General features: G+C 44.5%; 2 protein-coding genes across 2 annotated transcripts in view; one reads left to right on the forward strand and one right to left on the reverse strand.

Moving 5' to 3' along the window:
• The window catches only part of cacna2d3a (calcium channel, voltage-dependent, alpha 2/delta subunit 3a), a gene marked incomplete at both ends in the record, with an annotated part of 143308 nt that overhangs the window by 80923 nt on the left and 49885 nt on the right, over window positions 1-12500 (reverse strand). Inside the window, 5 exons of the mRNA XM_083894955.1 lie at window positions 989-1102; window positions 2945-3034; window positions 8122-8196; window positions 11158-11369; window positions 12097-12228. Of these exons, the coding sequence (XP_083751081.1) occupies window positions 989-1102; window positions 2945-3034; window positions 8122-8196; window positions 11158-11369; window positions 12097-12228 (623 nt within the window). The remainder of the gene's footprint in view (window positions 1-988; window positions 1103-2944; window positions 3035-8121; window positions 8197-11157; window positions 11370-12096; window positions 12229-12500) is intronic.
• Window positions 1-12500, forward strand: part of lrtm1 (leucine rich repeats and transmembrane domains 1) — a 72431-nt gene that overhangs the window by 53273 nt on the left and 6658 nt on the right. The window lies entirely within an intron of this gene.

Genomic DNA, 12500 nt, shown 5'->3' on the forward strand with positions numbered 1-12500 from the left:
TATGTAAATTCCCATGCTAGAAAAAGACCCCGAACGCACCAGTGTTACTGCGGCTGAAAGTGACGTGTGTGGATCAACAACACGAGGAGAGAATGTGGAAACACGACAGAAAGGCAGCCTTTGGTTGAGAAGAAATGTAGGACAACATCTACATCTTTCTGCAGTGCTTTCAAGCGCCTGCTCTTCATATCACCGATCCACACACGCCACTCGCTAACTGCAGGCACGTAAGTGGTGCGTTCAAGGTGTCCCTCCAGCATAGGAATTTACATACACGATCAACAACAAAGGGCTTGTGAAGCTTGTGAACATAAATAAAATATATCCTCTGGACACAAAAATCCTCTGAGGCTGGAAGTTTGTGTAAAACACTTTGCTCCGCTGTGCAGCCACTCTTCCTCCCTCGCCTACACTCTCGTATTTCACAGGGACAAGGAGGAGCTACGGTGGAGCTGTGAAGTACTCTGTGAAGTACTCTGTGAAGTACTCTGTGAAGTACTCTGTGAAGTACTCTGCCTGGCGGGGTGCCAACATTCACGGTGAAATGTCCGCACTGTCGTCACTTGGTCGGGAGGTGTAAACATCGCGTGTTTTATCGCCTATACTTACACAAAGTGGAACCACTAAAACATGACTGAGTCTTGTTTTTTCACATATATATATATATATAAGTACTAAAAGACTAAAAAGTTGATTTTGCACAATAGGGGACCTTTAACCAGTGACAGAGGTCACATGACGCCTCTGAACCCCTGCACTAACTAACTAACTAACTAACTAACCACACACGCCGTGGTTATTATTATTTATCATGAATTGCGAGTTAAACCCAAAACACCTGCAATTAAATGAAAAATACTTTATTTTTTTTTATCCATTTCTAAATGTCTCACAGTCTCGTCTCCTTCTCAACTCACTGCTGTCCAGCCTCCAGGTGTGTGTGTGTGTGTTATGTGTGTGTGTGTGTGTGTGTGTTGCATGACTCTACCTTCCTGTCTGGCCAGTTGTATTTGGCAAAGATGGCGTCGTACGTGTCCACCGCCCCATCTGTCACCAACATAATGGCCTGGCTGCACTCACTCCCCCGTCCTGTCTCATTGAACTGGAGATGGAGAGGAGGAGGAGGAGGAGGAGGAGGAGGAGGAGGAGGAGGAGGTTAGTGCAGGTGAACGACAACCAATCAAATACAAATAAACTCACACAGCATGATTGTTTTCGCCTGTTTCTCAGTCACTGATTGGCTCTCAATAGGCAGTCGGCGTTTGCTACGTGTGAATTTTACTTTTAAAGCAGAACGAAGCAGGATTTTAACCTTAATTTAACAGCTTCAGAGTCTTTGTGACGCTTAAAAATCAGCCTCGCAAGACCTCAGAGTCCTGAGAATAAGGAGGTCTCACGAAGTCTCGGCAAATCAGATCAAAGCAGCGATGGCGTTATTTCAGGCTGGATTTACACCACAACGCTCCCGGGTGAAACCGACAAAATATTTGATCAGATGCCTTTCGTTGAGACGGCAACAGCGTTTTTTGGGGCTTAAAAATGCAAAAAAATGAAGCCACCCTCCAGAGTGTAAATGTTAAAAACGCTCCACGGCGGCGTTCCCGTCTAAAGGGTTTAAAGCGCAAAAGTGCGCTCTGAGCTGCTCACGCTGGCTATCCTCCCTTAGCTGCTACTTTGCGCTACTAGAGAGAAGAAGAAGGAAGTTTCAGCGCTCCTGCTGTTGTTGTATGGCAGTGCTTCACAGCGCCACCTAGCCACCTGGCATGCATACTACATCACACTTCAACGTCACTTTAGCGTCACCGTGAGCGTGCAGATTTACACCCAAAGACGGAAACGGAAAATCTTAACGCGGAATAAAAAGTGGGAACGCAACGACCACTTTAGCGGTTCGTGTTCAGATGGTTTTCCTCTGGATTGGTTTGGTTGTGTGGGTTTTTCCAAATTTTGACTTGCTTGATGGTTGTGTTAACCCAAACCCTAACCCTTGATGGTTGGGTCAACCCTATTCCTTGATGGTTGGTCAACTCAAAACATTGATGGTTGGGTCAACCCTATTCCTTGATGGTTGGGTCAACCCAAACCCTAACCCTTGATGGTGCGTCAACCCAAAACCTTGATGGTTGGGTCAACCCAAAACCTTGATGGTTGGGTCAACCCTATTCCTTGATGGTTGGGTCAACCCAAACCCTAACCCTTGATGGTTAGGTCGACCCAAACCCTTGATGGTTGGGTCATCCTATTCCTTGATGGTTGGGTCAACCCAAACCCTAACCCTTGATGGTGGGTCAACTCATAACCTTGATGGTTGGGTCGGATCGTTGTCGTGTAAACCTAGCCTTTGACGTTCATCGTGACAGAGATGGCGGAAAAAGAAGCAGAGGAAACGATGTCCGACAACTCAACGACCCGTGTTCACCTTCTCCCAGTGAGGATAAACAGGTCGACGATGGACGGATGAATGTTTACGGTGGCGTCTCCAAAACTATAGGGGGAGCTCCGCCAAGAAAAAGAGCGACCAAACTGTTAAAGTTCTGCGTTAAAAAAGACGAGTCATGTGAACTCTGTGAACTTTATCGAAATATCTCGTTTAAGGTTCTAATGCGTGTGGACGTAAGCGATCGTGTCGTCATGGAAACAGTGAGACTCTGACTGTGAGAGAGCGATTCAGCGGCGTGACTTTGTCGACTGTAATCGTCGCTGATAAACACGTTTTTTTGAAGTACGAGGTAAACGTGGATCTGTCCGTTTATGAGCGGCAGCACTTGATGAATCGCCTCGTTCATAATGAGACGTCAGACTCAGTGAGCCGGGTCATCGAGTGTCCTGTTTACTCACTTTTTGGAGGATTCTGTTGATTTACCAGTTAATTAGAGTGCAGTAATTAATTTAGTGCATAAGCAGTGTGTGTGTGTGTGCGTGTGTGTGCGTGTGTGTTACTCACGTCACCGAGGAGACTGAAGGCCTCAGTCAGAGCGACGTCTAACATTCCGATGCCTTGAGCGAACAGCTTTTCCAGGTGTTTTCGGAAATGCTGGAAAAATAAAGTCACAGACAACAAACGAGGATGAATGACAGGGCTCACACACCTCAAATTCAAGGACAGAATGTGCCGACTCAGCTAAAGACAGAGCGTCTTGGTCCATGATGGCGTCCACTTTTATTGTCCTCAGGGTCAAAGTCAGTGTTTGTCTTTTGTCTTTGGTGAATTTTCATTTCCCAGACATCACGTGGTCATTTTCTCTCTCTTTCTTAACTTTACTCGCTCATTGTTCTGGAATCTCACGTCAACGACAGAGAGACAGAGAGACAGTGGACAGTGTCCACAACACCGTCCTAGTGATGATGTCTCCACGTTTGTCCTGCGTAGGCCTCGTCTACGTACGTCAAGCAACGCAGGCCGTCAAACAGTAGGTGGCGTCGTAACAAACGAGGGAGACATTTAGCTCAATATCAACTTCACTTCTTTATGCACGACATTCAAGCACTTTCAAGGACCCAGGTCTGTTTAGGGTGATTTTCAAAGACTTTTTAAGGGCCTTGAATCTGTTTAGTCAAATTCACAAACTTTCAAGAATTTCAAGGAACCCTGGAATTAGTTACTTAATGTGTTTTTCTTGGCCATGGGGACGTTTGGTTGGGTTTTTCCAAATGTTGACTTGCTTGATGGTTGGGTCAACCCTAACCTTAAACCTTGATGGTTGGGTCAACCCTAACCCTAACCTTTGATGGTTGGGTCAACCCTAACCCTTGATGGTGGGTCAACCCTATTCCTTGATGGTTGGGTCAACCCTAACCCTTGATGGTTGGGTCAACCCTAAACCTTGATGGTGGATCAACCCTATTCCTTGATGGTTGGGTCAACCCTAACCCTTGATGGTTGGGTCAAACCTATTCCTTGATGTTTGGTCAACCGTAACCTTAAACCTTGATGGTGGGTCAACCCTAACCTCACTTACTTGGGTGCAAAATACACAAACACAGCCTAAACAAAGTGTCTGCCCCTAACCTTTAACCTAACCACTGTTCAAATATCAGTCCTACACTTTAACCAGTTCCTCAGAAATTAGGTTTTGCCTCTTTTGGACCAGGCTTTGGTCTCCATGAGGACTACAAGTCCTGACGAGGACAGTGTTTATGAAAGAAAAGGTCCTCAAGAGGTACCAAATAAAAGAACACACACACACACCAGTACTAACCACACAAACAAAACAACCTCCAGCATTTGTACAAAAATTATAATAACCTTTTTCTTTGATGTGGATAAAAAGGGTTAAACGGTTCCAACAAAAGGCTGAGCAGCCTAGAGCAGTCAACTTTTCCTACTGTGTGTGTGTGTGTGTGTGTGTGTGTGTGTGTGCGTGTGTGTGCGCGCGCGTGTTAGTGCGTGCGGGTAAAGATCGAGGAGATTTGTCTCGGCACAGCGGGCAACGTTCAATCCCTGTAGCAGCAGTTTACTAAAGTGCCTGTGTGTGTGTGTGTGTGTGTGTGTGTGTGTGTGTGTGTGTGTGTGTGTGTGTGTGTGTGTGTGTGTGTGTGAAATACATAATGTGTTCGACCTTATGTGCTGCACAACAACAAGGCTGTGAAACACAAAAAGGTTTCCACGCTGCAAACACAACACATTTTATGCTCGAGAACCATCACAACGTTCATGTTCATGAAGATCTCATCAAATCTCAATGTTCTGATTCCTTTAGTGAGTCATTTATTTATCAACATGGATGCAGACGCAGTTCTGATCAATGTATGAGGAAAAGCTACAGCCATAGGTTATAAAATGAATTTTGATTTAAAAAATAAATATATATGCATATTAAACATGCAACCAAAGGTTTGTCAATGCTCCCACACCAAAGCCCATTAAGAAAATCAGTGATTTTAGCTCACAGGGACACAGGAGCTGCTATTCTACTGCTGCCTCGTGTGGTCACTTTGTGTCACTGAAGTAAAAAATGAGAACTTAATGATGGAGGCAGCAGTGGACCAACAACTCCTGTGAACTCCTGTGTGCTGTGATGTTAAAATCACTGGTTTTCTCTATGGACTTTGGTGTGGAGAGTGAGTGACTTTGGTGTGGGAGAGTGAGTGACTTTTGTGTGGGAGAGTGAGTGACTTTGGTGTGGGAGAGTGAGTGGTTAACAAACTTCAGTTTCCTGTTGTAAAATTCTGTCTAACAGTGAAGATAAACACGTGATCATGTGACGTGGATGTCGTAGACTGAAGATAATGTTGTTGTTTTTTTGTGATTATTTTGTGAAGCGGCAAAAATCAGTTTTTCTTTGTGATCACGCTGAAAATAAAACCACTAAATAAATCACTTTTCTTCCTCAGATCCAGGTTTGATGAGACCAGGGGTTCTAAACCTGAGGCTCTTCAGCCACATTTGGTCAAGAAGTTGAAGAAGACCAAGATAAACAACCAAGGCCAAGGTTTACTAAGGGGAGACTATAGTTCGATTGCTTTGGTCTGCACCAGTCAGAAAAATATTACAACGCAGCAAACAGACGTGGGTACAGTTTGCGTTCAGATATGTAGAGTTCTAAAAAACCCAAAATAGACCGCGACGCTGGGCAGAGGACGTCGCAAAACTGCACCACTGTCGCATCATCTTATGTCCAAAATGCATTAAACTAGACCGTTTTGTCCCATTTGGTTTGGTTGCTTTCACACCAGAGGAACTGTACCAAAGTAGAGCGGATGAAGAGGTCCGAGACCACCCCTTCAGGTAGGTCTCGGACCGGTCGATTTGGTGCGCGCCAAAGTACCGAGATTACATTCACACCTACGCAAACGGACCGAACCAAGGCACCACGCAAACACGTTTGGTGCTCACAAAACGGTCTAGTTTAATGGATTATGAATATGAGGGTGCTTTCACACCACTAGTTGGATTATTTGATCCGCACCAGGCAATACAATTGTTATTATGTAACATATGACTCCAGTGTGGTCCGCTTTCACACTAGCAAACCAACCAAAATTGGCCCGATTGACGTTTCATCAATGTGTTTATATCTTCCGGTAGAAAAGCGCCAATTTTGACTATTTTCACTATGGAGGAACACGTTAGCACATTGCTACTTGCTCTGATCTTAGTTTATTACATTCTCTGTATTGGCCATTTTTGGCAAAATATCCAATTTGAGAATGAGTCGCGGCTGCGTCTGGAGAACAATCTGCTGATGCGCTGTAGTCGGCGAAGACGTGTAGCGCGTCATTTCAGGCAGAGGAGACGCGCTATTTTCATGAATGTTGTCGTGCTAACTATGAGACGAAGATTGCTCCAAAGACCTACAAGGTAGACTATGTCCATGGCATTTACTGCAGAATATGGTTTGGACCCGAGTTGGCGTTCTCACCAGAGGGACCGCACCAGAGTCTGACATTTGGTGCGGAGTCAAGCGGACCGAGACCACCTCTTTTTGGCGGTCTCGGTCCGCTTGATTTGGTGCGGACCCGAGTACGATTGATGTTTTCACACCAACGAAAACGAAACCAACTAGAGTTTTTGGTTCGAATGGATCGTTTGGTGCGCACCAACTGCTGTTGGTGTGAAAGCGCCCTAAGAGGAGATACAGGATTACCCGGGTGACCACGGCGGCGACGTGCCTGGTGGAAATCGGTGGTCAGTCCAGTGCCGGTGCCGATGGTCTTCGCGGTCTATTTTGGTTCGTTTAGAACTCCGCATATGTGAAAGCAACCCATCCTCTGACTGGTGCAGACCAAAGCAATCGAACTATAGGTGTGAAATCGCCCTTACATACAAGTATGACATGTAGTATGAAGTACTACATCAAATCCAAACGTTGTCTTATTTATTTCACTTTTCACAAGGTCGACACACAATTCTGTGTTTGACTTCAAAGCACTTTCTTTGCTTGGATATAAACAGCGTTTGAACGCGTTGCAGAGCCCTGGATTAGACAAATGAAGCCCGGTGGTCGTGTTTGTCCCACACAATCTCCGCGTGACCCAGTTTGGGTGCGGAAATAAGAAGTTTTTTTGGCGTGAAATGAGTAAACTTTGCAAAGACAGATCAGTGCGCCTCAGTGTGACAGACACTTCTTTGCCCTCAGCTGTAAAAAAAAAAAAAAGTAAAGAGACATTAGCGTTATCTGCGAGTGCAGACCGTCTTCCCCCTCTCAGCCGTCTGACTCACGCTGCACTAAACTAGCAGCTGGAATTAACACACACACACACATAACGCTAATCCATATGCATAACTCTGCTCTCCACGGTCAACGCTCACGCAGAAATAAACAGAAACTTAAGTCCGACGCTAACGAGTGCACGCTCTCTTACATCGTTTGTTTTTAAGTGGAACTAAAGCTCGAAACCACCGTTTACAGGTAAAACATGTTTTTAATGAACGACGTTTGTTTGCACACGAGCAAATCGTCACAGTTTAGTGTTGAAATGATGCATTTGTGTGATAAAGATTGTTGTCACGGGAAAGGTCGGTGCACTTTAGCATAATGTTAGCTTTAGCAATGGGCAGCGTAATGTAAATAACTGCATGACAAGATTAATAAAGTCGACATGTTGAGATAAAACTCATAGCGCAGGGAATGTTAATGGCGTCAACATGACGCGTTTCCATGACGACTGGCTGGAAAAAGGCGCGCGCGACGTCATGTTTACGTGCTGTGGCACCCGAGTCTGGGCTCCGTTAGCTGAGTTAACTCCTTTAGTGCCCGTTAGCACGCCTACAGTGGAACTGGAGCGGTCTGTTTATTAAAGGAAAAGAGCAGCGCTAACAAATAACCAGCGTTCCTGTGTGCTACGTATGTGTGCCTCTGTTTTTAAAGTTTAGCGTTAGCTTTAGAGACTCATTTTAACAATCGGGGAGACTCTAGACTGACCGTCTAGAGTCTTTCTGTGCAGATCAACTCTGGGTAAATCTGATCCAAGTCCGTGATTTACCAAGAGTTAACCACGTGAAATCATGTTATTTATGTTTGTTCTCATGAGTTTGTCTTCTTCTGCTCACTGTGAGCACATTTTCATAGCAGTGATTTACCTCCATGTTGTATTCAGCAGCTCATATAAATGATGGATGGATGGATGGATGGATGGATATAGAGAGAGGGAATACGAGTAAAGAAATCAGAGACTTACGTCTTTGTTGGCCACGTCTGCTTGAACCAGAGTTCCATTCAAACACGGCTCCACGTAATGTAATTCTTCATTGTACTGGAACAAAACAGAAGGAAATCGATGAAGCAGCGACAGAGACCGACTTTAAATGAACTATATTATTATACTACAACAACAACACTACAGTACGCTAATATACAGCGCTAATATACAGCGCGAATATACAGTGCTAATATACCACATACTTTAGGTCAACATCAATTTAAGATTTTATTCTTGCTATAAACTTTTATGACTTCCTGTAGCAGACGTTCAATGATTTGGTTAGCACTTGGTTAGCATTTGGTTAGCACTTGGTTAGCGATTGGTTAACGCTTGGTTAGCACTTGGTAAGCCCTTGGTTAGCATTTGGTTAGCACATGGTTAAAGCTTGGTTAGCATTTGGTTAGCGCTTGGTTAGCACTTGGTTAACACTTGGTTAACACTTGGTTACCACTTTGTTAGCGCTTGGTTAACACTTGGTTAGCACTTGGTTAACACTTGGTTAGCACTTGGTTAACGCTTGGTTAGCACTTGGTTAACACTTGGTTAACACTTGGTTAACACTTGGTTAGCACTTGGTTAGCACTTACCACTTGGTTAACATTTGGTTAGCACTTGCTTAACACTTGGTTAGCACTTGGTTAGTACTTGGTTAACATTTGGTTAGCACTTGGTTAACATTTGGTTAGCACTTGGTTAACATTTGGTTAGCATTTGGTTAGCATTTGGTTGGCACTTGGTTAGCACTTGGTTGGCACTGGGTTAACATTCGGTTAGCATTTTGTAAACACTTGGTTAGCACTTTGTTAACAGCTGGTTAGCACTTGGATAACACTTGGTTAGTGCTTGGTTAACACTTGGTTAGCACTTGGTTAACATTTGGTTAGCACTTGGTTAACATTTGGTTAGCATTTGGTTAGCACTTGGTTGGCACTGGGTTAACATTCGGTTAGCATTTTGTTAACACTTGGTTAGCACTTTGTTAACAGCTGGTTAGCACTTGGTTAGCACTCACAGACCCAGCTGGGATTGACCCTCATGTGGAGGATTATGGGATGGATGTTTGACCACTCCACAGATGTGACAGGGTTAACTTTCATGTTTCCAAAGCTCGGTCTCAAATCCACAAACCTCGAGGTCAGGTTTTTGTTTTTCCCCCGATTCAACTTTTAATCTTGTGCAAAATAGTCTACTTAAGTAAATATTGGTTTAAAAAAGTAAGAAGTTGAAGATTTGATACGCTCCACACACACACACACACACACACACAAACACACACACACACACACACACACACACACACTGTTCTCAATGGCTGCCATTTTGCGATAAAGCTCTAAATTTAATGCTCGTGTTGGACTTAGAAGAAGAAGAAGAAGAAGAATAGAAGTGTGTTTCACTCTAATCTGTGCATGAACACATGCGTCGGTCCGTCACTGAAAACACTCCCCGACACAATCGTGGTGAATTGAAAGAACTGATGAGTCTTTAAGAGTTTGGGCGTAAAACAATATGTTCCTGTGTGATTGTCTAAATCCTCTTTTTCCTCGCTTGCTTTTCAAAAAGCATAATTGTCATGATTAGAATATCTAATGCTAATGAGATAGAAAGAGAGAGAAGACGGGGCAGAAGTGACGCCATTTGTTTTTGATGTCAAATAGCATCAGAAACACACACACACACACACAGTGATGTGATAACAATGATTGTGAGCCTCAGGCAGGATCCAATCAAAACGTCTCGTTTGCAATTCAAATCTTCATTCAGCTCACAGCTAATTGGTTCGAGTGTGACAGAAGAGAGAGATGATTCGTTACAGTGTTTCCTCTGATCTGAGGACAAGCGTGTGCGTGTGTGTGTGTGTGTGAGTGTGTGTGTAAAATCATGGTACGGCGAAGTTACAGGGCATTTCCTGTTTTGCGGCGAATGGTTGAAATTCACCAAAATTCCGATGGTTGCCGTGGCTACGCAACTTTTCAATTGGTTAACACTTTGTTAGCGCTTGGTTAACACTTGGTGAGCAGTTGGTTAACACTTGGTTAGCACTAGTTTGACACTTGGTTGAACTTGGTTAGTGCATGGTTAGCGCTCGGTTAGTGCATGGTTAGCACTTGGCTAACACTTGGTTAGCGCTTGGTTAGCGCATGGTTAGCGCTTGGTTAACGCTTGGTTAGCAGTTGGTTAGCGGTTGGTTAACACTTGGTTAGTACTAGTTTGACACTTGGTTGAACTTGGTTAGTGCATGGTTAGCGCTTGGTTAGCGCATGGTTAGCACTTGGCTAACACTTGGTTAGCGCTTGGTTAGCGCATGGTTAGCAGTTGGTTAGCGGTTGGTTAACACTTGGTTAGCACTAGTTTGACACTTGGTTGCACTTGGTTAGTGCATGGTTAGCGCTTGGTTAGCACTTGGCTAACACTTGGTTAGCAGTTGGTTAGCGCATGGTTAGCGCTTGGTTAACGCTTGGTTAGTGCATGGTAAGCAATTGGCTAACACTTGGTTAGCGCTTGGCTAACGCTTGGTTAGTGCATGGTTAGCGCTTGGTTAGCAGTTGGTTAGCGGTTGGTTAACACTTGGTTAGCACTAGTTTGACACTTGGTTGCACTTGGTTAGTGCATGGTTAGCGCTTGGTTAGTGCATGGTTAGCGCTTGGCTAACACTTGGTTAGCAGTTGGTTAGCGGATGGTTAGCGCATGGTTAGCGCTTGGTTAACGCTTGGTTAGTGCATGGTAAGCAATTGGCTAACACTTGGTTATTAATTGGTTAGTGCATGGTTAGCGCTTGGCTAACACTTGGTTAGCAGATGGTTAGCGATTGCTTAACACTTGGTTAGCACTTGGTTGACACTTGGTTAGCGTTTGGTTATTACATGGTTAACAGTTGGCTAACACTTGGTTAGCTCTTGGTTAGTGCATGGTTAACAATTGGTTAGCACTTGGCTAACACTTGGTGTACACTTGGGTAGGACTCAATCTTTTTAGTGTATGCAGCAGCAGAGCGGGGGGTCGTGGACTCACAGCGATGATGTTGAAGAAGTCGTCGTCCCCCAGCGTGTCCAGTATGGACGAGACGGTCTGCCGGGCGATGGTGAGTCTCAGGCCCTTCATGCTGCCGCTCACGTCCACCAGGATCACCACGTCCTTCGGCGAGGTGGCGGCCTGGATGTACCACTTCCTGTTACGACAGTCGAAGGCTATGACGCCGTGTTCGTCCGGCTTCCACTTGATTCCTGGAGGAGACGTGAAAGAGTTTGAATGTCGACCATTAGAACTTGGACTTAATAAACCCGCCGTAACCTGACCTCTGGATTTCATCCTCACCTTTCCAAACGAATCCTGCGTCGTTAAAGTTTCGCAGTAGTTTCGTCGTAGTGTGTGAAGTTGCTATACGGTATTTATTAGCGCTGGGCTAACGCAGCGGTTAACAGCGCCAACGTTAACGCACATTTGTGTTTTCATGACAACTGACTGGAAAAAGGTGCGCGGGACGTCATGTTTACGTGCCACGGCACCAGAGTCCAGGCACCGTTTACCAGTTAGCTCTGTTAGCTGCGTTAGCTCCTTTAGCGCCGTTAGCATTAGCCTACAGTGGAACTGGAGCGGTCCGTTTATTAAAGGAAAAAAGAGCAGCGCTACAAATAACCGGCGTACCTGTGTACTACGTATGTGTGCGTCTGTTTTTAAAGTTTAGCGTTACTTTAGAGACTCATTTTAACGATCGGGGGAGTCACGCAAACATGACGTCACGCATCGTGCGTTAGCGTTAAGCGCCGTTAACGTGCCCAGCTCTAATATTTAAGTTGAATTACAACCTCAAACATTAATGTAGTTAAGATCACACTAATACGATGAAGACCTGCCTCGTCTTTGTCTCATGGCATGTTGTAAAGAGCACAATGAGTAGGTTTGTTCATTTAAATACAATTAAACGTTGAATATTTTCACACAAACGGTTACCTGGGTACTGCCTGAAAAAGCCTTTAGCGCTGCCAAAGTACTGCCATATGAGTGAAGGGTCTCTCTCAAAGTTGTCCACAAACACTTTGTTCAAGGCTTCAGACCAGTAAACACCGTTCACGATGGCAGAGTCTGAGAATGAGAAGACAGATGCGTTATTTTAATGTTATTTTAATGTTGTTTTATAAAAGTCCACAGGAGTTATTTCACACACAGTCGTCACCTGCTTCAAACCTCAGGGTTCACACAGTTTCACACAATATAAGGACGTACAACTGAATCGCTTCATGAAAATAAATAAAACGAGGTCTGATGTTGTCCCGAAAATTTGTGAGGTTTGGGATCCGTTTAGGCCTTCAAAAAGGCACTTTTTTTTGGTGAAGAAGAATAATAATAATAACTCT

Source organism: Microchirus variegatus (genome assembly GCF_963457635.1).
Source record: "Microchirus variegatus genome assembly, chromosome: 9".
Taxonomy (NCBI): Eukaryota; Metazoa; Chordata; class Actinopteri; order Pleuronectiformes; family Soleidae; genus Microchirus; species Microchirus variegatus.